A 25,117-nucleotide genomic window follows, 5' to 3' on the forward strand; every position below is an offset into this window, starting at 1 on the left:
GATTATAATCAAGACTTGTCAAATGTCACTTTCCAATTATAGCTTCCCCAGTATTTTGGCTTGTTATAACTGGAGGCACAAATCATTTATTCTTTGGAGCATGCCACCTCCAACAATGTGATCCTGATCCTAGTCGTGATACAAGAATGGGAATTATTGGAGGCCAAGCAGTTTCACACTGGAAAAGCGGCAAATTCAATGCACGAGTCACTAAATAAAATTATCATCTAGCACCTGGATTAATTGATCTGCTCAATTGCCTTCTGCTCCCTATGGGAGATTAATTGAGATTTATAATTTCTGCTGTGATGGACAAACTTTGTTTTGTAAATAGAAAGACGACGATTAATCTTTTACTATAAGTAGTTAGCTACAAAGCCAAACAGGAAACCATAAATCTGTGACAGACTCCTTAGAATCAGCAAATTGATGGACGACAATGTACCTAAAACAAGCCTCTATAATTGAATAATCCATACATGAGACATTGATTATATTCTCACAATGCTCACACACATCACCTTATTTGCAGACTATATTAAAGTTATTTTTATCCCCTAGGCCAATTCCTACTCATTGGGAAAGGAAAGGCAGAGGCATGGCCTGGCAGATCACTTAATCCCAGTACTAGATAAAATAATTCCACTTTAATGCAAAACAAAATAAAACAGTTACACTTTAATGTTCGCAGAGAGTGAGCAGGATCATAAATTCTCTGTGTAAATTAAAGTTATTAAAATTAACCTTGATAAGTACCCAATGGAGCATCAGTGATGCATTTTATTTAGCTCGACTGCAGTTATGCTGTGCGTAAGGCAACTTATATGAAAACTCGAGCAGGTGGCATGGGCAGCTGCCTAAAACCAGCGGGGTCTTCACTAACATAACGGACGACATAACCAGGACCCAAGACACAACTGTGATTTCCCCACCCTCACCATGAAGAGGATTTGGGAGTAAAAAAGGCAGGGGGAGTTAGGGTGTGTGGGGGGGGGGGGGGGGGGGGGGTGCGCGCAGTTGCAACTATTCCTGTCACTTACCTTCTGTCAGCAGGCCAGGCAATTTTCCGTCAACTCCCACCAAGATCAGATAGAAAGTCATCTGGTGCGAATTAAATGAGGTCCAGGCGTTAAAATACCTCAGACTGTATTTCTAGACCTGAGCATGAATTTTGCTCCGTGGCTCATCCACTGGAAATTGTACCAAATTTAGAATCAGGGTCTATCTCCTAACATTGCATCTCTTGCCTATAGTGTGTAGCACCTGTAGTATGGATCATGGTCAGTTTACCAATCTTATCAGTCAAGCAATCTGTTCTGTATGGTTTTGCCTCGTTGGATTCACTCTCACACCCATAGAATTCAGGTTTAAACTCAGGGGGAAGATCAGTTAGAGATATCAATCAACTTTCTTGGAAAATCAACGCTGCTTTATTACTTCTCCTGACTATTTAATAGACAGTTAACAGAAATACAACCTTAAAGACAATTTGATGTAATGCCCAAACAGAGGTTTTGTCATATCCTAGACTGAGTCTACGCTTTTGATGTCTTCCCTCTTCTTGGATGGCGAACTCCTTCCCCGTCAACTGCAGCCCTTCCAATTCTTTTAAGAGGATTAAATGGGTCCTTCTTGATAACCTGGCAAACCAAACATGTCCATCTTCCTCCTTTGTTTCTGCTGAAAAAGCAGTTTTCGAATGTTCGCACAGTCTCTCCAGGTTGGACGAGGTAACTGTGTTCTTCAACCTTGTCCTTGAATACGTTGTCTCGTTCAGTCTTCGAAGCAGTCGGGTAAACATTTCTGTGTCCTGCCCTATTAACGATTTTAACCAAATCCTTCTTTTTGACTAATCCAGCGTTTCTTTTTAGTTTCCCTAAGCCTTGTATTAAAAATTCCCTAATCCTTCACTTCAGAAGTAATTTGTCCAAGTGGCCATTTATCAGTAAGGGTGATTGACTGCTACTAATGGGTTATGATTAGCCATCTTGCAAATTGCATGTAGGCTGAAAAAGTAACAGGTTTGGTCTCTCTTAACCACAATTTGCCATGATACAATCAAATCCCTTATTCTTTCACTTTGTTTTATTAATTAATGCTGATTAATATATGCATTTTTGAAGCCTACTCAGCATTTCCGTCAGCCTGCCTTTGGTTTTCTGGGGCAAATTTATTTTATTAGCATTTTTTATCATTTTAATGAAGATGCGATTACATAGACTATATTCTGTACTCTTTATAATGTGGCACAAGGAGCTCTACTGAAAGAAACTTTAGGAAAGATTTGTAAATCGTTATGATTGTAATGATTTCTATTCATTTCTTTTTCTGGTCCCATCACTCAATTTATTATAGCGGTGATGTACTTCAAACTTGTACTTCTCTAGCCATATTTTAAGCATGAATAATTTGAATCAGAGAATGTGCAGTGCAGAAGGAGGCCATTCAGCCCATCGAGTCTGCACCCACCCTTGGAAAGCCCACACCTCCACCCTATCCCAGTAACCCCGCCCATCCATTTTGGACATGAAGGGCAATTTTAAAAGGACAATCCACCTAACCTGCACAGGGCTGGTTCAGCTCAGTGGCTAGACAACTGGTTTGTGATGCAGAGCAAGGGCAACAGCGTGGGTTCAATTCCCGTACCGGCTGAGAATTCTGAATTCTCCTTCTGTGTACCCGAACAGGCGCCGGAATGTGGCGACTAGTGGCTTTTTACAGTAACTTCATTGCAGTGTTAATGTAAGCCTACTTGTGACAATAAAAGATTATTATTATCTTTGGACTGTGGGAGGAAACCGGAGCACCCGGAGGAAACCCCCGCAGACAAGGGGAGAACATGCAGACTCTGCACAGGCAGTGACCCAAGCCGGAAATCGAACCTGGGGCCCTGAAGCTGTGAAGGAACAGTGCGAACCATTGTGCTACCATGTGGTAGTTTCACTGAAACAGCAATAGTTGGATGGAACCGTCACTGACTGCCCAGAATTAAGTCTCGCACAACCGGGGAAGCGGCATCATGGGTTAAATTCTCCCCCCCACCCCCACCCCCCACCCCTTCTGCTGCCTGGCAGAAGAACCTTTACTTATGTAAACTCCAATCTGTTGGTCGTGGGGGCAGGGGCGTGGGGTCACTACTTTTATATCACTTGCAAAGCAGAAATATGAAAGGGTAACCTACCCTTATGGCTCTACCAATTGTCTTCCAAAGTACCCAGTTTTAAGGACATACCAGTAGGGGAGCATAATTACCTCTGAATTTCTTTCCCACTTTGTGAGGTGAAGAATAACCACCCTCTGCATTGTTCCCCAAAGCTGTGTGGTTTTGATTGGGAATACAGAGCATGCAGATCGCCTACGCTGCATTATGTATACTGGGAGTTTCCGTGAACTTTGACTTGCGTAACAGTGAAATTATTGGGAGAAATATTATGCTGATGTGGCAATTTTGATCCATTTCGGGAATTGATTGACTGCAATTTCCTGCTGCAGCATCAAGACCAGATGAATCAAACCTGGCAGCCATGCCCTTAACACTGAAGTCAATCACACTGATACTCTGACACCAACATTGTGCTTAGTTAGATGATAAAAAAGATTAATTACACCACCAAATTATTTTTAATATTCTCCACAGTATTAGACTGGATTCCATGTTGCTATCTCCCAGAATTCTTGTCCAATTGCACTCTGAATTAACACCAAAAGGATCATCGTGCTATCAAACAATCGTTTGTTTTTGCTTCAGAAGATATTAGACGCAAAACCATATGGGGGAGGGGTGTAATGTGCCCTGAGCGTGGGAGCGGCTGCGATTTCGCAAGCTCGGGCGCTGCTCAACTTTTGTTCCATTTTTTTCATCCGAATGCATAGTCCATAATTCTTTGTTCCTGGTGTATATATCTCGTGCTTTGTTCTTGGAAGATTCTGTCTCGATTTCAGCAATGAGGAGCCGAGTTAAGTCGAAAAGTCCTTGTTTGATTGGGGTGGTCCGAGGTGGACACAGTGGGGCCCAGCTTGCAGTGGTGTTTTTTCTGGTAAACGGGCCTGCGCTTCGGCCAAGATGATAGCTGCAATTGTGAATGATGTTGTGGACGACGATCTCGCCCTCAAGGCACAGGTTGTTGGTGCTCATGCTGACAAACTGCGAGATATCCTTAACAGAATGGATGAAGTGGCAAAGAGAAACCTGCCAGTCAATAGGGCCTACCTTGGTGGCGGCCTACCTTTGGACTTGGAAATCTTGTTGCATGGTATGTCGGATATTCTGATCGATTTGGGGTGATGTGGCCGGACAGGGAATGTTCATGTGCCCGGTCTTCTGAGAGGAGCGCAGGACGCGTTCCCAGCTGGATTTGAGGACTGGCTGCCATGCTTTTACACTCTTGGCTTGAAGATTGAGCATTTTGAGTTTGCTGGAGCACATTGTATTCGGCCTTTGGAGCTTGAGGTCGGTTGGATACCCCGATCACTGGTCTTACGTTGGCCTATCCTCAGTGTTTGTCAGGAAGGTGGGGACGCGGCCAGATGCTGACAGGACCTGGGTGTGTCGCAGCGTGGGCTTCGGGACGACAACATGGCGGAAGTGTGGGTGCTTTAATGAAATTCCAGAGGGATGCTGAAAAGGTGGCTTGATGGCACAGATTCTGTAATGGCTTTGCCGTTTTCAGGCTCCTTGGATGGTGATATTATCCTGCGGGTCTTCAATAATCCTGGACATATTACCTTGCGATTATGTCGCTGATTTTATGATATTGCCTTTTATCCTGATACGTGTATAAGATATTTGAGCACAAAAGCAGTTGTCACCTGTTATCCTATTATATGGCGAAAGTCATGCTGAGTTGGTAGTGTGACGTGAGGGTAGTGCAGTATTTACCTAGTGTGTTTTTTTATGGGCTGTAATCCTTTCTTTTACAAGGAGAGAGTACATTTTAGGTAGCCTTCACATTGTTTACAGAGAAGGTGAGCAATGCCACAGACAGGTGATGGGTAGATAGGTTGGTGTGGAGCTGATTGATATGGTCTTATCATTCTTCACTGTGGACGAGGAAAACCCCCACTTACAACCTTCAATTTTGTGTTTTTCTCTTATGTTTTTGTTATTTCGGGTCTATGGAACCCTTGCTTGCCTCCAATGAAGGTGCAGAAATGGCATGTATCTTAGAGAAGACTGGTTTCCTTTTAATTCTCCTTTGTTGTTGGTGTCTCTGGGAGTAGGGGAAAATATGTAATGGTGCACGCCTGGGTGTGGTTGGTTCATCCTTGATTGGCTAAGCTTTTTTGGATTGGTCGTGGATAGTGTCAGAATCCATCCTGTTTATTTCCTTTGTTCCCATTTCTTTTCTTTTCTCTTTATTATTTTGGTGTGTGGACCCATAATTGGGACGTGCCTTTAAGCAGAATACTCAAAGTTGAAACAGACTGCTTGCCAGGACACTGTGTTCTCAGGTTATGTATTTTGGAGAGGAGAAGCCAGATTCTTCAGCACCAAGTGGAACGTGGGAACCGCTTTTGGAGAGAGTTGGTTCGATTGGTTAAATGGAAACTGGTAGGTTGGCCAGGGGCAGTGTTCTGCCTGACAACAGTCAGTGATTGGTTCCTGGGTGACACTTTCTGAAAGAACTGGGCAGAAGTGTTTCGACCTTGGAAGTGAAAGGAATGGTTTCTCTCCTGCTTGCTGAAGTGAAAGATCCTTATCCTTTCATTTTTATTTACATTTTCTTCCCTTTCCACCACCCTTTCCCCACTGAATTGTTTGTCTATGTGAGCGTGTGTAGAGAATGGGGCAAGTTAGGAAGAGGGTGGGGCGTGGGTTGGGAAAGGGTAGTAGATAGTTACATTTTCTGTCCATTTAGTTATAATATAGTACTTAATAAAAGGTTACTTGTGTTTTAAAGTTACAAATCTGGGGCGAGATTCTCCGACCCCCCGCCGGGACCGGAGATTCGGCGGGGGCGGGAATCGCACAGCGCCGGTTGGCGGGCCCCACCCCCCGCGATTCTCCGGCCCGGATGGGCCGAAGTCCCGCTGCTAGGATGCCTGTCCCGCCGGCGTGGATTAAACCACCTACCTTACCGGCGGGACAAGGCGGCGCGGGCGGGCTCCGGGGTCCTTGGGGGGGGGGGTGATCTGGCCCCGGGGGGTGCCCCCACGGTGACCTGGCCCGCGATCGGGGCCCACCGATCCATGGGCAGGTCTGTGCCATGGGGGCACTCTTTTCCTTCCGCCTTCGCCACGGTCTCCACCATGGCGGAGGCGGAAGAGGCTCCCTCCACAGCGCATGCGCGGGGATGCCGTGAGCGGCCACTAACGCTCCCGCGCATGCGCCACCCGGCAATGTCATTTCCGCGCCAGCTGGCGGGGCGGAAATCAGTCCGACGCGGGCCTAGCCCCTCAAGGTTAGGGCTCAGCCCCCCAAGTTGCGGAGGATTCCGCACCTTTGGGGCGGCGCGATGCCCGACTGATTTGCGCCGTTTTTGGCACCGGTCGGCGGACATCGCGCCGATACCGGAGAATTTCGCCCCTGGTGTCTGTAGTTCATTGGGCTCAACCAAGAACCTTGAGTGTTTTAAATAAAATCTAATTTCACTTTTATTGCGACTTTGGGTCAAGTGGGGCTGAAATTAACCACGCACTAGCTCAAGGTGTCGTGACATAGCTTGGTGGCTCGGCCCCGGAATCTTTTGGAATGGTAGACATGAATGATTTGGGGTAAAGTGTATATATATTAAAGAGCCACCAGGTTTGTAATAGCATAATAAGATGGCTCTGGTGGAGGACTTGTCTTTGATTTATTTACAAGGGCTTTAAAAAGACAAGTTAATTGAATTGGCTAGTGAATTAAAGTAGAGGTGCCAGTTAAAGCTAGGAAGGTTGAGATATATGGTGCATTAATTGAGTGCTTGGGTCTGTTAGAAACATAGGAGAGCCCATAGCGAGGTAGTGTAGCATCAGAAGCATTAATGGCGTGAAGCCGATTTTAGAGAGGATTCGGTTGCAGTTCAAGCATGAGGGAGAATTTTTAAAAATGCACATGCTAGAAAGAGAAATGGAGATGCGGGAAAAAGAAAGAGTTTTCAAAAGGAACTGAGGGAACCTGATGTGGAAATGGAAAGATTGCCAGGGGAAAGAAGAGAGAGAGAATATCAATTTGAAAGGTTGAAGTTAAAGTCAGAAGTTCAGGAAAGTCAAGAGGAAGGATTAACCTTTCCCAGTCCAAATTCTAGTGGGGAAATATTTAAGTATGTACAGGCCCTACCAAAATTTGAAGGAAATGATATAGACACATTCTTCGTGGGATTTGGCAAAATAGCAACTCAAGTAGAGTGGCTGAAGGAAAATTCAACATTATCCATGCAAAGTGGTAGGGCAGGTACAGAAAATGTATGCTTCCCTGGATTTTGAAGAGATAAAAAAAACCTATTCTGGTTGTATATGCATTGGTTCTGGAGGCGCATAGACAAAGGCTTTGGAATTAAAGGAAACAGCCAGGGTAGTTTATGTTGAATTTGAAAGAGTTAAGCAGAACAATTTTAAGAGGTGGGTACAAGCATTGGGGATGAAATTATCTGAGGCTCTAAGAGAAATCAGTCTCTTGGAAGAAATTAAGAATTCACTACCCTCTGAGATAAAACCCCATGTTGAAGACCAAAGGGCTATGATTGCCAGACAATGGCTGATGATTATGAGCTGATCCATAAACTTTAACCTTTATTCCGTCATCCCCATAATTTTGAAAAGGTTAGGAAATGGGAGAGTGAAAGGAAGGCAAGTAGCCACAGTAAGGAATGGATATCTGCTGATATATGGAGACCAGGGCAATGGCTAAATCAACTCCACCACCAGATAGTGAAGTCACACCATCATCAGATGGTAGAATAACTGAAACTATCCTTGAAGATGATGATAATTCTGAGTGAAAGTGAAGTGAAATGAAGTGAAAATCATTTATTGTCACAAGTAGGCTTCAAATGAAGTTACTGTGAAAAGCCCCTAGTCGCCACATTCCAGCACCTATTCGGGGAGGCTGCTACGGGAATTGAACCGTGCTGCTGGCCTGCCTTGGTCTGCTATCAAAGCCAGCGATTTAGCCCTGTGCTAAACAGTGTTTGGTAGGACTTCATTAATTGAGACCCAGGAGGCAAACCCAGGGTTGCATAGATTAGCACAGTCAATTCTCACAGAATTTGAGGCTGAGGGGATTCCAGAGTGTTATTATAGTAAGAACGGTGAACTGATGAGGAATTGGAGATATCCTGATAGACCTGCAGGTGAGGAATGCACCGTTGTTCATCAAATGGTGGTACTTCCTAAATATCGCAGGGAAATACTGCAGGTGGCACATGAAATACTAATAGCAGGACATGTGGGTATTAGGAAAACTCAGGCATCAGTCAAAAGGCATTTTTCCTGGCCAGGACTGCATAAGGATGTAGTACAATTCTGTAGAACCTGTCATACCTGTCAGGTAATAGGTAAACCACAACATGTGATTCAACCAGCACCTTTGACACCAAACCAGTGTTTAAAGAACCATTTAGTCAGGTATTGGTAGATTGTGCAGGGGCATTGCCTAAAACTATGTCAGGGCATCAGTACATTCGTATGGTCATTGCTATGACCACCTGATACCTTTAAGAACAATTACAGCTAAGGTTGTAGTGGTTCTAACTTAATGTCTAAAATTTTCCAGGGCATAATTTGTAGTTTTGGTAACAAGCAAATAAAGTTGACTGCCTATCACCCAGAAACTCAGGAAGATTTGCAGAGAGATGATCAGACTCTCAAAATCATGATTAGGGCCTATTGTCATGAATATCCAAGAGGTTGGGGCATGGGATTTTTTTTAACTCTCTGCCATGCGGATTCTCTGAAGGAATCTACTGGGTTTATCCACTTGAATTGGTCTGTGGCCATGAACTCTGGGTTCCATTAAAGTTGATGAAAGAGAAGTTTGTTGGATTACGCCACCACATTTATGGAAAGACTGACAGGAGCTCATCAGGTAGCCCAAGAGCATTTAATAATTTCAGGAACAAGATTGAAATTGTGGCCGATGAACATGCCAGGTCCAGAACATTCCAAGCTGGAGATGAAGTGCTGGTATTGTTGCCTTTGCAGAGCGAAACACTGAAAGTGAAATTCAGCAGCAATTATGCCACATAAATATGTTGAAAAAATATCATCGCAGGAAGGAAGCTAGGAAGGAACCAGTATGTCAGGTGACAGAAGAAGTTGAAGAGGGCAGCGATAGTAAGAGTAAGGTAGGGGAAGAGGTTGACAGTTCACAGAGCGTCTTTCCTGTGGTACAACTAGCAAATACGGTAATACCAAATCAGTTAGATACCGAGTTCACATACTTAGAAGTAGGGCAACAAAAAGATCTCATAACGCTACTGGAAAAGCATAAGAAGATTTGTAGGGACACACCGAGGTGCACTACACCAACTGAACATGATGTAGATGTAGATGACTCCAACCCAATAAAACAGCATCCATACCGACTGACCACAGAAGCTAGCTCAGATAGAAGAGGAAATCCAATACATGTTTGTGGATGATTTAATTGAGCCGAGTCAGCACAGCTGGAGTTCGTTAGTTGTGTTAGTACCTAAACTGGATGGGATACCTGGTTCTGAAAAGACTACCAGATGGCCAATGCCATCACTTGTATCTAATTCCCAGGTTGGGGGACTGTATAGATATGATAGGCAGTGCCTCATGCATTTTGAAAATTGATTTGTAAAAGGGGTATTGGCAGGTTCCTTTAACACCCAGGGCTAAAGAGATATCTGCCTTTGTGACTCCAAGGGGTTTGTGTCAGTGTAAAGTGATGCAGTTTGAATTTAAAAATACACCAGCTACGTTTCAACAACTAATGTACCAAGTAATGGCCAGGGTGCCCAACTTAGTGGTCTATTTGGATGACGTGGTAGGTTATGGTGACACATGGAAGGAGCATGTAGGACAATTGATGGAGTTATTTAAACATCTGCAGTTGCCTAATTTAGTCACCAATTTGGCCAAAAGTGAGTTTACCAAAGCAAAACTGACCTACCTCGGGCAAGTTGTGCGCTTGTGGAAAAATTTAAAACTCGGAATGCAAGATTGGTTCGCAACTTTTCAACGTGAAAATTGTGCATATTCCTGTCAAGGACAATATTATTGCGGATGCATTACCCCCACACCTGCTCTTTCCTGGAGCAAAGAGGCAGCCTCACTTTAAAAAAATCTGCAGTTAGGAAAACACTTTCTCCTTGGCGTTAATGGATCCTTGGAGAGCCATATAAATAAACAATCTGAATCTCACCTTTGAAACTACCTCGACCTGTCAATTAGAAAGCTATTAGCAGGCAATGGGGCATGAAATTGAATGTAAACAATGCAGTTTAAAGCTTTCAGCCTTCTAGGCATTCATACAGACTTGTATACTTTAAAGGGTAATGAAATGTATGGTGTGAAAACCACTCCAAAGGTTTACGCCACTGTAAAGGGCTTCATCTTCATCTCACAGATGTTTAAACTTGGCATGCTGACAGACTTTTTAAAGGTTTTAGGGTTGCAGGTGAGAACACTTGCACTTTATTATGAGAGAACTATACTTTTTACATACTCACTGACTGTTTAAAGGGTTTAAAGGCTGCAGATGAGTATGGCAGCCAAAGAAGCACCATCCAGGACAAACCCGACCTGAGCCCTTCCAGCCAAGTACAATCCTCTCCTGACTCCTGAAGAACCCACTCTGCACCCTAGAGGCATTTGTTGGGAGGGTACTTACCACCGTGCCACCTCTCGGACTCGAGATGCCATGTTGGCACTACCAAGGATTGATGGGAGAGGAATAAAGTTGGGGCGAGGTAGGGGGGTGAAGTTGGATTGGAGTTGGGGGAGGTGTGTCCTGGTGCGCGCCCAAACATGGTGTGAAAATGTTATCCTATAGCTTCCTTGGCTGAGTGTGCATTTGTTACATGTGAAGGTGTGCACCAGTTTAACAAGTTTTCATTGATTTAGCCTCCTCTCTAACTCTCCAGTTTATCTGTGCATTGTTTCTCCTGGTGTAAACAAAGGCACCGGGTTTACTGGTTGGGCAGAACCAACTGTATTGTTGTTCTCTTGTTTTTTCTGTATAAATGTACGTTGAAACATTTATACTGTACTGTGCCAATCATGAGGATTTGTTGCGTTATTTGTATAAATGAAAACCCAAATAAAAACATATATAAAAAGAACTCGCAATAATACGGCACCTTATCTTGTCTTAGGATGTTGCAAAGTGCTTCGTAACCAATAAATTACTTTTGAAGTTCAGTCACTTTTGTTATATAAGCAGATCTGACAGTTAATTTGTGCACAACAACCTCCTCTAAGCAGTAAATAAATAATATTTGGTTTTCAGTGTAGTTGGTTGAAGAATTATGTCGACAAAGAGATCAGGCAGACTCTCCACTGTTGTTAAAATGCATGGCTTGGAGGCAAGTGTTCTGCTAACTGATTTCCAGCATTTATAGATAGACAAATAAAATATATATATTTTTTAAGCCATGCATTTATTTTGTGCCTTTCACTGCGCGTCTCACAGCAGTTTACAGCCAATGTTGTATTTTTATTGTATCATCATTGTTGTAATGTAGGAAAAGCAGCAGCCAGTTTGTGCACAGCAAGCTCTCGCAAACAGCAGACTGATTATGACCAGGTTATCTGTTTTTGTGAAGTTAATTGAGGGATAGATTTTGGCAAAGACACCGTGGAGATAGCTCCCCCTGCTCTTCTTCAAAATAGTGCCATGAATCTTGTCCATTGTCCGTGAGGGCAAGGCGGGACCTTAGTCCAAAGTCTCACCTGAATGAATGGCACCTTGGACAGTGCAGCATTCTCTCAGTACCGCACCGCAGTGGAATTTTGTGCTTAAATGCCGGTGTGGAACCTGAACCCACGACCTTCTGACTCAGAGGTGAGAAGCGACCAGTTCAGCCAAAGTTCACTGTGCACAAATGTGTAGACCTCACCAAAAATAAGTAGATGAATACAGTAGGAGTTGAGATGCTGATCAATCAATATCAGCAAGTCCCCATGATTTGATCTGTGTTTAACTTGTAGAGAAGTTTCAGCGGACGCTGAAGAATTAAATAATGTATATTTTTAAGACTTACCATGCGACGAAAGACAACGTGCCACAACATCACCCCAATTGCATTTGAAAATTTGTTGGAATTATAATCTTTAAATCCATTTTGCCAGCAGGAAACATGCCCAAATCCCTTTGGATGTGATATTTTACCAGTGAATTGATCTGACCTCCTCACTGTTACATTATTCAAGATCAGTCTATTCAATAAATATTGTAACCCGCAAATTCCCCATGCAAGTCTTCTATTTATTGTTATTTTCTATTTGCCAGCCAAAAGGTGGCAAACAGATGGGCTGCACTCTGACGTGATTGTCATTTCATAGAATGGACGTTTCCTTAGGGAAACGTTCAGAGAGCACTAGTGTTGCTATAAAAAGATTGTGCCATAATTATTTCTCCATTTTACATTGCGTGTTCCTGCAGCACAATAGGCATTTTTGACTGCGTTGCAATTTTAAAGGGAACACTACTCCTTTGACAGCAGCCCTCCCCTTTTTTGTACACAGAGCTTGTTAAACAGCAGGGATCCACACATCAAAGGTGCAACTGTGTTAAAATATACAGTAATTAAAATTTGACCTGAGGTAGAAATGCAGACAAGGCATACAGTTTTCATAATGTAACATATGTAATACCCTTAATCATTGGAGCCATGACAATCCTTAAATATTGATTGCAACTAATGATAGGAAAACTATTTCATTCAAATGTCCATGCAACGGAAGTGCTTTTAACAGGAAAAAAGAGATTATGTACATGCGTGTTGCCATGGTGGCTTTTGTGTAGCTACGCTTGAGTTCTTTTTGTTTGACCAACACCCAGTCTATTAATAGGACCTTCTGCATCCACCCATTTACAATCATTCCTCATTCACACTGGGTTCCTCTGTCTCACCTGAGTGGTTTGTTCTTATTCTGAACTTAAGAATTAAATTGCAGATGGTTCATCCAATTATAAGCAAATTTGTTTTCATTCACGATTGACATTCAGCAAAGGACGGTAGCATGGTAACACAGTGCTTAGCACAGTTGCTTCATAGCTCCAGACTCCCAGGTTCGATTCCTGGCTTGGGATACTGTCTGTGCGGCGTCTGCACGTTCTCCCCGTGTCTGCGTGGGTTTGCTCCAGGTGCTCCAGTTTCCTCCCACAGTCCGAAGATGTGCAGATTAGGTGGATTGACGAAGCTTAATTGCCCCTAGTGTCCAAAAAAGATGGGTTACGGGCTTAGGGTGGAGGTGTGGGCTTAGGTAGGGTGCTCTTTTCAAGGGCCGGTGCCCACTCGATAGGCTGAATGGCCTTCTTCTGCACTGTACATTCTATGATTCTATGACCTGTTTGAAAAACAGTTTTGAGTAGAATGAAATTTAACTTTGTGGATGTTTAATTCACCACAGTTGATTATGTTGAATTTATGAAAAAGCATCCGAGTAAACGTCAAGAACAGTTGTTTTGCCCTCCGCAGTCTTGCAGATTCTACTCTTTTTTTTAATGAATGAACTCTTTACTGTGCTTCACATCATAGTGGTTGAGAATTTTGATATTTATTCATGTAACTGAAAACTTTCATCACTGGTGCAATTCTAGTAAGTATTTTCTGTACTATCTCCAAATCCTTTAAGTCCTTCCCAAAACGCGGTGTACAGAATTGGACACTTAGGGCGATTGTTTCTATTTTTTTTGCACATTGTCGAGTGGGTGGGAAAAGCAACATCAATGCTGCCGGCCTCAATGGCGGTTTTCTCTGCCGTATTGCTTCCGAAATCGGGGAGGCAGTGGTGCAATAGTTATAATCCTGAAGAAGAGTTATATTTGACTCAAAATGTCAATTCTGTTTCTCTCCCAATAAATATAGCCAGACCTGCTGAATATTTCCAACACTTTCTATTTTTATATTAGAGCTTATATAGATTTGGCACAATTTCCTGACTTCTGAATTTCTTGTCAAGCTTAGAATCCCATATGATATTATTAGCTGCTTTGTTAATCTATCCTCTCACAGTTAAAATGTGTGCATAAACAGCCTGAGGGGCTTCTGTTATGGCTCTGCATCTAAAATTGTGCAATTCAGCTTGTATTATCTCTCCTCATTCTTCCTGTCAAAATATATCACATAATTATTTTCTGTCTTGAATTTTATCTGCCACCTCTTTGCCCATTCCATCAGCATGACTGTGTCCTCTTGCAGTCTAGTACGAACATCGTTACTGCTTGCAGCATGTCCAAGTTTCATATTGTCTGCACATTTCAAAATTGTGCAGAGGCCAAATGCCTCACTTCCACTAGTTTCTTATAGAAACATATAAAATTATGAAGGGAATAGATAGGATAGATGAGGGCAGGTTGTTTCCACTGGCGGGTGAAAGCAGAACTAGGGGGCATAGCCTCAAAATAAGGGGAAGTAGATTTAGGACTGAGTTTAGGAGGAACATCTTCACCCAAAGGGTTGTGAATCTATGGAATTCCTTGATCAGTGAAGCAGTTGAGGCTCCTTCATTAAATGTTTTTAAAATAAAGATAGATAGTTTTTTGAAGAATAAAGGGATTAAGGGTTATGGTGTTCGGGCCGGAAAGTGGAGCTGAGTCCACAAAAGATCAGCCATGATCTCATTGAATGGCGGAGCAGACCCGAGGGGCCAGATGGCCTACTCCTGCTCCTAGTTCTTATGTTCTTAAACTAATTATCTTCACCAATTACAAGTAAATAAGTGATATTTTGATCAAATGTATTTCCTACCAGTAGAATACTGATCTATTTGTTTTTTGAGAACCGTGAAGAATAATTATATTCTCTAAAATAGCTGAGAGTTAGCTCTCACAATCTCTGTCTACCCCCCAAAAAAGATGATCACCTCCGTTATCTTTATAAAATATGGGTTAGGCCTCAGATGGGATAATGTGTTCAATTCTGGGCACTACGCTTTAGGAAGAACAGCAAGGCCTGGAGAGGATGCAGAAGATATCATTTGGGATGCTTTTAGTTTATCGAGAGAGGGTTTTTTCTCCTCCGAGCAGAGATTGTTGAGTGGAGATTTGATACATGTGAAATCATGAAGGCTTTTGGTGGAAGGGAAAACAAGAAACTGTTTCCAGTGGTGGATGGATCTGTATCCAGAGGACATAGAATCAGATGATTGGCTAAAGAACTGGGGGCAACATGAAAAAAAAATTTCTTTACTCCACAAGTTGTTCTGATGTGGAATGTGCTGTCTGAGGTGTGCAGATTCAACCATTGCGAACAAAAGAAAATGTAATAAATATTTGAAGGTGAAAAAATATTATATACATGTGGGGAAAGAGCTGGAGGTGTGGAATTAGTTGGAGCACCCTACATTGAGATTATTAAAAGACATCTTTGATAACCTTAAATCTAACAAGCAGGAAGGGTCATATGACTCCCTCTGTGTTGTATCATTTTATAATTCTATGGTCCTATTTTAAAAATTGCTTCCTTGTTAGGCAACCTCATTTTTGCAGAAAATCTCTATTTTCTCCAGTGTTCCTGTAATTTTAGCATGGCACATTAAAAAGTAAATAAGTAGGATTTGACAATTGAAGGCACCTTCTGGAATGCACACCTACTGAAAAGCATTATAACATTGGAAAAAAGCAACAATTTGCTAAGTGGTTGCATTCAGCTGAACCACAAAGCAATTCCTATTCTGAACTGTGCTTGTGTTTCCTGCCATAGGTGGTAATTTTTAAATCACTTTTAGCCTTGAAAATCATAGTTTATGCTCAACGTGGTACCATTTAACAACACAGGCTTGATCACATCTGGTTTCCAAGTGCAGGGCAATGGACGTGCCTCATTCAACCAGTCAAATTGGTCATAATGTGCATATCTTGTACCTGTGAATTAGCACCACAGAGCTGCCTGTGGACAATCTGGAAAGCAGCGTAACTGTCAAATCAACCACACAATTGTTTAAAATTAATTTGGGGATTTTCATTCTTCCTTGCAAAAGTCTTGAATGTGCCGCTGAAGGTGTGTTACCACTGATTTCAAGTGGCACTGTTAGGAACAGGATCATCTTTGATAAACAAATCTACTTTTTTCCGATATATGGCAATCTTATTTTGGTAAAACAAATCTTGACTTGTGCTTAACCACAACTTACCTCCGTATTGCAGTAAAATATTGCAGAATATTTTAGATGACAGTTTTGCTCAACTCGCATCCTTTGTGTGACAGTTACAAAATGCTTAACATCAGCATTTTTCCATGCTATTTTTCCATGACATTTTATAATGCTATTTCGGTTTGTTATTTCAGAGACATATGGTAACATCCACAGAAAAGTGGAGAGCAAGAGGAGAAACTAAACGTGACAGTAATAGATGGGAGTTAATTCATATCTAGTCCGTAACACCACCTTCTTGAGGGCAATGAGGGGTGGGTAATAAATGCTGGCCTACCCAGCAAAGTCTGCATCCTTAGAATGATCTTTAAAAAAATATATATATCTAATGTAAAGAAAGATGTTAGACTTGGAACAATTGGAAAATCCCACTGCAGTGTGGAAAGTTTTCTGTTAATTATGGAATAATTCATAAGCACAACTTTGAGAAAGCATTTAATTCCACACATAATCGCAAACGATTAGGCCATTTGGCCCCCTGAGCTTGCTCCACCATTTGATAAGATCATGGCTGACCCTGCTGTAGCTCCAGCTCCACTTCCCTGCCTGACCCCATACCCTTTCATTCCCTTTTTCATCAAGAATCTATCGAACTCAATGAGCCTGCTTCCACCACTGTCAGGAGAAGAGAATTCAACAGACTCACCAACCTCTGAGAACCTTCTCATCTCCGTCTTAAATGGGCGGCCCCTTATTTTTAAACTATATCCCTTTGGTCTAGCCGCTCCCGAGCATTCACCCTGTTGAAAAACTTCATGGATCTTTTATGTTTAAATAAAGCTCACTTCTCATTCTTCTAAATTCCGAAGGATATCGGCCCAACCTGTACACCCTTCCCTCATGAGATAACCCGTTCATCCCAGCAATCTGTCAGGTGAACCCTCTCTTGATAACATGGCTACCAGTGTTTGCTGCTGTTCCATTCTTCATGTCAGAATAAAGATTACTGTGAAAATTGACACAGTTGTGCCAACCAAAGGGTTGGTGCTGGAGTTGGACTCAAATTTGCTCAAGTGGGAGCAAAAGGAATCTCTACAGCAAACTCATGAAGCAAAGCAAAGAGTTTTGACACTCATTACAAAAAAATACAGCAAACCGAGTCACCCCAGCCCAGCAGCATTATTTTTCCAGCAAAATGGAGTGGGTGGAGGATGGACACATAATACAGATTTTGAGTGTAAAATCAATCCCAGATCTGCAGGCCTGTTTGACGTGCAAATTACCCAATTATTCTCCTATCTGGCTAGCACTTGGATTTGTGTGGGCGGGGAGGGGGGGTTGTGAAGGGGCGGGGAGAGGTTAGAACTTGCATTTCGGAATGAATTTTTATAAGACTTGGTATGTGATTCTGCAGGTGCTTTTTTCTGATTTCATTTCCAGTTTTAGGCTCTGAGCCAGTTTTCTTTATTGACATTTAAATCCAGTAGAACAGGGGCAAAATTACATTTGAGAAAGGGAGAATTTCAATATGCTTTTGTGAAGATAGCTGTAAAACACATCCTCTTGAGCATTATAAGAGGGCATTGAGTCTTGACAGGACCAGGCAATGAAAGGAATGCTTGTCTCCATGGCGATTAATGGCATTGATCTAGCACAAAAGTGGTCAGATGTGCACTTTCATGGGTGATAGCAGTTTTTATGTCACACTAGTTCCTCGGTAGTCACCATGAAATAAACTGACACAATGCTTCACTTATTGAAGGAAGTGGGTAAAGGAGGGGTGTGTATTTTGAATGTAACAAATAACATCAAAGACTGCTTTACCGCCGCATGGGCATTGTTGAAATCTGTACCATTTGTGGGAAAACACAAGGAATATTGGATAATCTTGTTAGAATTATTTCCTAGCATTAGAATGACAGTGTGCCTTTTTCTTTATTATTTTTACACAAGGCTTCTATTCAATTTATTGTCTCTTTGGCAGCACACTCTCCTCTTACATCAAACGTTGGGTGGTTCAAGATCCATTCTGGAGACCTGAGCACAAAATCAAGGTTGGCACATTAGTGCGTTGCTGACAGACAGCTGCACAATTGAGCGTACCATCTTTTAGATGAGATATTAACCCAAAGCTCTATCTGTCTTCAGTTGGATACAAAAAAATCTCACAAACGGTATTTGAAAATCATGAAAGCAAATGATCTCGTCACCAGCACATTGCTGTTCATGGGATGTTTACTATAATTGGGGCAGGATTTTCTGCCCCCTTCCATCCCACCCCAGGTTTTCCAGTGTTGGAGGCGGCTGACCATTCTGGCCCTGCCGATGTCTATGGCATTTTGCAAGACTTGCCCGTCCCGCCACCGGAGAACCCGCCATGGGAGATCACCTTCGGTGAGACCAGATGATCCTTTCAGTGGGGAGAGCTGCAAAATCCCACCCTAATTGTTTGCCACGCTTCCTATGTTACAACAGTGACTACTCTTCATAAGGTACTTAAATGGCCTAGAAAGTGTTTTGGGACATCACAAGATTGTGAAAGATGCCACATGAATGCAAATCTTTTTTTTTCTTTTAGACAACCAGGTTCCAATTCTATCTGGGGCCTTAGAGATGGAAACATGTAAGGTTCATTTGCCTTCAGAGATCAGTGGAAAGTGTTAATGTCAGAAAGATTCAATAATCTATCACGTGGTTGAAATAAATTCTAATGAGGTGACAACCTGTAAGTTTCTGAACGTACACAGATATAACATTTAGAGATTTAATTGTAAGAATATAAAAAAGCAGGTTACAGGAAATGTCCACCGAGACTGTCCTTTACATTATAGTAATAATACTTTTTATTGTCACAAGTAGGCTTACATTTACACTGCAATGAAGTTACTGTGAAACATCCCTAGTCGCCACATTTCAGCGCCAGCTCGGGTACACCGAGGGAGAATTCAGAATGTCCAAATTGCCTCACAGCACGTCTTTCAGGACATGTGGGAGGAAACTGGAGCACCTGGAGGAAACCCACCCCGAACGTGTGTGGAGAATGTGCATACTCGACACAGACAGTGGCCCAGGCCGAATAGAACCTGGGACCCTGGCGCTGTGAAGCAACAGTGCTAACCACTGTGCTACCGTGCTGTCCACTTGTACAATCAAGGACATTGTGAACTTTATCCAAACAATTTGAGAGATGAGTCTTCACAAGGAACCTCAACGGCATTAAATAAAATTCCAGTTCATTAATCCATTCTCACTCTTCCATTATTCAACTTTGGAATGCTACCCTCCATCGTCAGTATTTCCCTCCTAACCCACACTTCCTCTTCCCCCTTCCCAGGCAATATGTCTCATTGAATGTTTGATCATCCTAGTTTACATCTATCCCTATAACCAGTTATGCAGTTAAACATCAGGGGTGGGGTCCGCCAGCTACATATTTCTCAGCGGCACACTATTCGCTGGCGTCGGGATTCCTGCTGCTTGCCAATGGAATTTCCCATTGAAGGCAATCTACACCTTTGCGAAATTCCAACTGCCGGAGAATTCCAGCCCAGATATTCATTCTCTTCAGTTGGTTTGGCATCTGATACAGTGCCTTATAGGTGTTGACCGTTATTTGGCATGCTGAAAACAGAATCCATTGAAGCATTCAAAATGTAAATTCTTGTTTTGCCAAAGAGTAGAGAGTTCCAACAAGAGGCAGACAAAAATAGTCTGAGCTGGTCCTGCACTCAGGCCAAGCAATCAAATAAACAGAGTGGGTTGAATGTTCTTCTCTGATATGCCTTGTACTCTTTTTATTATTTTATTAGCATTAATGACATAGATACTATGTTAGCGCTGGAAAATGAATGTGGAAATCAATAAAAAGTCTGTAAACCTCCAGAAATGATCTACCTTCGGAATCTTCCATGCAGTTTATTCTTTTATAACTCACATGCTCCATCAATTTTCTGTTTTTGAGTGTGATGAGTATTTGGGATATTAATAAAAATGTGCTTCTTTAATAGAGGGGGATGCATTATATAGTACTTAAGATGAATAAAGGAGCACAGACTGCAAGATGAATGTTCAATCATAACAGGGAAATTATGTTAGGAATTATCTTTGAGCATTGCAAGTCTGGAAAAGAGTCACTTTGCAAAACCAATGCTTAGTTAACAGCTGATAATAAATCATTTTCAAAGTGCTTTTGCAGAATTCTTATTAACAAAATAAAATGGCATGAGAAAGTAATCAAAGCTGATAAAGACATGGTTCAAATATATTTTAATAACTTATTTTATCTGCAGAAGTTGCACAAGTGACCATTACTGCACCAGAGGGTAATCACCAGGGGAAAAGTACAGGTCCCACCCCGGACTGTTCACCTCCATCCCCAGATACGGCACTGAAAAATATCGAGAAAGTAATCCGACCCCAGGTAAGATGAGTTGGAATGATTTATTTATTCTTTCTATTGAATAAAGGCAGTGCTAATGGTAGTCTAAATGCTACACAAATACAAATTACTAGATTAATATAGTACCAATAGTATGAAACTCCTGTGTCATGGACAAAATGTAGTTTATCGTTTTTATTTTTTTGTATCACCTATGATCAACATGCTTGTTTTTGAATGGTATGTGTTTTCTGACCCTCGGAGTATTGTCCCAATTTGAGTAATCCAAGAAGCAAGCTTTTTGTGAGTTTTAAAGAAAATGTTATTAATTATCACACACTACCCTGGATGTTTAAGACAGAACATCTCACTTACTAAACTTGCGCGCGTTGTCTCACACACATGGATCAGATACGAATGAAGGTAAAACAAAGCAATTAAATTGATGATTGTCTCAGTCTCTTACATGGCATGCCAGTTGTTTCTTAGATGGGTTGATGCTTCAATTGAAGTGAAGGTCTTATAAAATAGACAATTCTCAGTAAGCTGCAAGCCTTCTTGTTGTCATTCAGGGGGTGAGTTCATGGAGGGTCAGATGAGAGGGCACAAATCCTGGGGCTGAGTGGGGGTTTATCTTTTTCTAAAAATTTGTTCCAGTGATCTTTCTTGTGAACCTCCTCTGGACCCTTTCCACGGCCAGCACATCCTTCCTTAGATACAAGGCCCAAAATTGCTCACAATACTCCAAATGGTGTCTGACCAGAGCCTTATACAGCCTCAGAAGTACATCCCTGCTCTTGTATTCTAGCCCTCTCGATTTCCTAAGCCTTTACCCATTTAGAAAATAGTATATGCCTCCATTCTTCTGACCAAAGTGCGTAACCTCACACTTTCATTTGTCACTTCTTTGCCCACTCTATGAGCCTGTCCAAGTCCTTCTGCAGCCCTCTGTTTCCTCAATACTACCTGTCCCTCTGTATATCTTTGTATCATCTGCAAATTTAGCGACAGTGCCCTTAGTTCCTTCTTCCAGATCGTTAATGTATATTGTTAAAAGTTGCAGTCCCACCACCGACCCCTGAGGCACACCACTAGCCACTGGCTCCCATCTTGAAAAAGACCCCTTTATCCCCACTCTCGGCCTTCTGTCAGTCAGCCAATCTTCTTTCCATGCCAGTGTCTTACCCTTAACACCATGGGCTCTTAACTTATTTAACTGCCTCCTACACGGCTCCTTGTCAAAGGCCTTCTGAAATCTAAATAGATCACGTCCCCTGGTTCTCCATTGTCTAACTTCCTCATTACCTCCTCAAAGAATCTAACAGATTTGTCAGACATGACCTGCCCTTGACAAAGCCACACTGACTCAGTCCTATTTTATCTTGCACTTGCAAGTACCCCACAATCTCATTTTTTAAAAAGATATTTTTATTCTCCTCCTTTTTCACATTTTCTCCCAAATTTGCACCCACCAACAATAAACAATAAGCAGTAATGAATATAATGTCAATCCCCATGTCAACAACAACCATCCCATCTTCCCAAACAACTGTCCGGATGTTAACATAAACAAATAACAAAAGGGAATCAGAAATCACCCGTAGTCACCATTAACACATGCAGTCCACCTCCCCCCAACCCTCCCAACCTCCCACCCAACTAATGTTCAATGTTATCCAATTCTTGAAAGTGCATAATGAATAACGTCCATGAATTGTAGAACCCGTCCATCCTTCCCCTCAGTTCAAACGTAACCTTCTCAAGAGTCAAGAATTCCAACAGGTCCCCCTGCCACGCCAGGGTACAGGGTGCTCTCCATCCCAACAGGATCCGCCTTTGGGCAATCAACGAGGCGAAGGCTACAACATCTGCCTCCGCGTTTCCAACCATGGCCGGTCCGACATCCCGAATATGGACTCCTGAGGTCCCGGGTCCAATTTCACGTGCACCACATTAGAGATTACCCTAAAATCCTCCTTCCAGTAATCCTCCAGCTTTGAACAGGACCAAAATATATGAACGTGATTTGCGCCCCCCCCCCCCTCGCAACATTCACACACATCTTCTACCCCCCTCAAAGAGCCAGCTCATCTTCGCCCTTGTGAGGCATGCTCTGTATAACACCTTCAGCTGTATCAGCCCCAACCTCGCGCACGAGGTGGAGGCGGTCACTCTCCAGAGCACCTCACACCAGAAGCCCTGCTCCATACCCTCTCCCAACTTCCTCCCACTTTGCTTTGATCCCTTCCAGTGGTGCCTTCTCCTCTTCCAAAATAGCTTCGTAAACCGCTGACACTACCCCCTTCTCCAGTCCCCCTGTTGTCAGCACCTCCCCCAGCAATGTGGTGACTGGCTCCACCGGGAAGCTCTGTATCTCTTTCCTGGCAAAATATCGAACCTGCATGTATCTCAACATTTCCCCCTGCTCCAGCCCACACTTTGCTCCCAGCTCACAATCTCATTTTTAATAATGGATTCTAAAATCAGGTCTGCCTCATTACACATCATCAAATCCAGAATTGCTTCTTCCCTAGTGGGCTCTACCACAAGCTGCTCCAAAAAAACATCTCGGAGACATTCCACAAATTCTTTTTCTTGGGAGCTGCTACCAACCTGATCTTCCCAGTGCACCTGCATATTGAAGTCCCCCATGCACCTGCATATTGAAGTCCCCCATGCTTATTGTAATATTGCCTTTTTTATATGCCTTTTCTATCTCCTGATTTGTGTTCTGCCCCACATCCTGACTATCAGGGTCTTTTTTCCTTTGCAGTTTCTCAACTCTACCCACACAGATTCTATGCCCTCTGATTCCTCTATCGCTTCTTGCTATTGATTTAATTTCATTCCTTACTAACAATGCAACCCCGCCCCCTCTGCCCATCTGCCTGTCTTTTCGATAGGACATATATCCTTGGCTATTTAGATCCCAGACCTGATCCCCTTGCAGCCACGTCTCTGTGATGCCCACAGCATCGTACTGGCCAATTTCAATGAGCGCAACAAGTTAATTTACCTTGTTTCGTATACTGTGCGCATTTGGGTACAACAGCATCAGTCCTCCATTAACCGGCCCCCTTCTCATATATTTCCCCTTTTTTTCGCTGCCTGAAGTTAGATTCCTGCCACCTTCTATACTCTCTGTTCTATTACGTGTTCTGGAAACTTTACTAACCTCTCCTGAGTCCTCGGCCCCTTTAACTCGATTAAAATCCTCATTATTAACCTGCACTTATACCTTCTCCATTATCTTGGATTTTCTAATTCTCCATACAACTGAACCCTCCCCCCCCCCCCATTATATAGTTTAAAGCCCTATCTACAGCCCTAGTTATGCGATTCGCCAGGACTCTGGTCCCAGCAGATTCAGAAGAAGACCATCCCATTGGAACAGGTCCCCTCTTCCCCAGTACTGGTGTCAATGTCCCATCAATTCAGACCCATTTCTCCCACACCAATCTTTGAGCCATGAAATTACCTCCTTAATCTTATTGACCCAATAATCTTATTGGCCCAGGTAGTATTCCGTATTCCAGAGATTATTACCTATTTGGTTCTGCTTTTTAATTTAGCTCCCAGATGTTCATACTCTCTTAGCAGAACCTATGTCCTTGTTCTACCTATGTCATTGGTACCTACGTGGGCCATGACAACTGTATCTTTACCCTCCCACTCCAAGTTCATCTGCAGCCCAGATGAGATATCACGAATCCAAGCGCCAGGCAGGCAACGCAACCTTCAGGATTCTCGATCCTGATCATAGAGAACAGTATTAATGCCCATAACTATACTATCCGCAATTACATTTCTTTTCTCTCCCCCCACTTGAACGACTCCCTTTACTATGGTGCTGTGGTCAGTTTCCTCCTCCTCCTTGCAGACCGTGTTCCTGTCCACACATGAGTTTAGAAATTCTCCCCGTGTCTGTATGGGTCTCGCCCCCACAACCCAAAGATGTGCACGGCTGATGGATTGGCCACACTAAATTGTCCCTTAAAACATAAAATAGGTATGTGCTTGATGTACAGGACTGTCTGGAGCTCAAATGGCAAATGTTACAAGATTTGAAATGACCATTTTAACAGTTTGCGTTCAAAATTTTAAAATATTAACTGAAAGTTCATAATATACTGGAACATGGGCGTGATTCTCCGATGTCACGACAGAGTCCCGGCGCCGTCGTGAACGCCGTCGAGTTTCACGATGGCGCGAAACGGCCCCGATCGCGATCGATTCAGGCCCCGAAAATGGGCTCGGAGCAGGGCCGCGAGGAACTCGGGGGGGCGTGGCGCGAAAGCAGCGGCGTAAGCGCGCGACGCCCGAGTGACGCCGCGCAGCGCCATAAATGGCGCGATCCGCGCACGGGAGGACCCAGGAGGAGGAGAAGGAGGAGAGATGGCTGAGCCCCGACGAGCCGCACCGAGGTTCCGGGACACGGACCTGGACACCCTCCTCGATGAGGTTGAACAACGAAGGGCCACCCTCTGCCCAAGGCATGGGCATCGCCAGTCGTCCAGCATGGTGAGGCAC

The 25,117-nt window shown here is 43.0% G+C and overlaps 1 protein-coding gene across 13 annotated transcripts in view; it reads left to right on the forward strand.

Moving 5' to 3' along the window:
- The window catches only part of anks1b (ankyrin repeat and sterile alpha motif domain containing 1B), a 1,303,035-nt gene that overhangs the window by 913,096 nt on the left and 364,822 nt on the right, over positions 1–25,117 (forward strand). For all 13 annotated transcript variants that reach the window (XR_011934063.1, XM_072471544.1, XM_072471547.1 and 10 more), the window contains one exon: positions 20,499–20,629. Coding sequence is in view for 12 of the 13 variants with exons in the window: in XM_072471544.1 (XP_072327645.1) it covers positions 20,499–20,629 (131 nt within the window). In the remaining variant the exon portion in view is untranslated. The remainder of the gene's footprint in view (positions 1–20,498; positions 20,630–25,117) is intronic.

This window comes from Scyliorhinus torazame, chromosome 13, assembly GCF_047496885.1.
Source record: "Scyliorhinus torazame isolate Kashiwa2021f chromosome 13, sScyTor2.1, whole genome shotgun sequence".
NCBI classification, from domain to species: domain Eukaryota; kingdom Metazoa; phylum Chordata; class Chondrichthyes; order Carcharhiniformes; family Scyliorhinidae; genus Scyliorhinus; species Scyliorhinus torazame.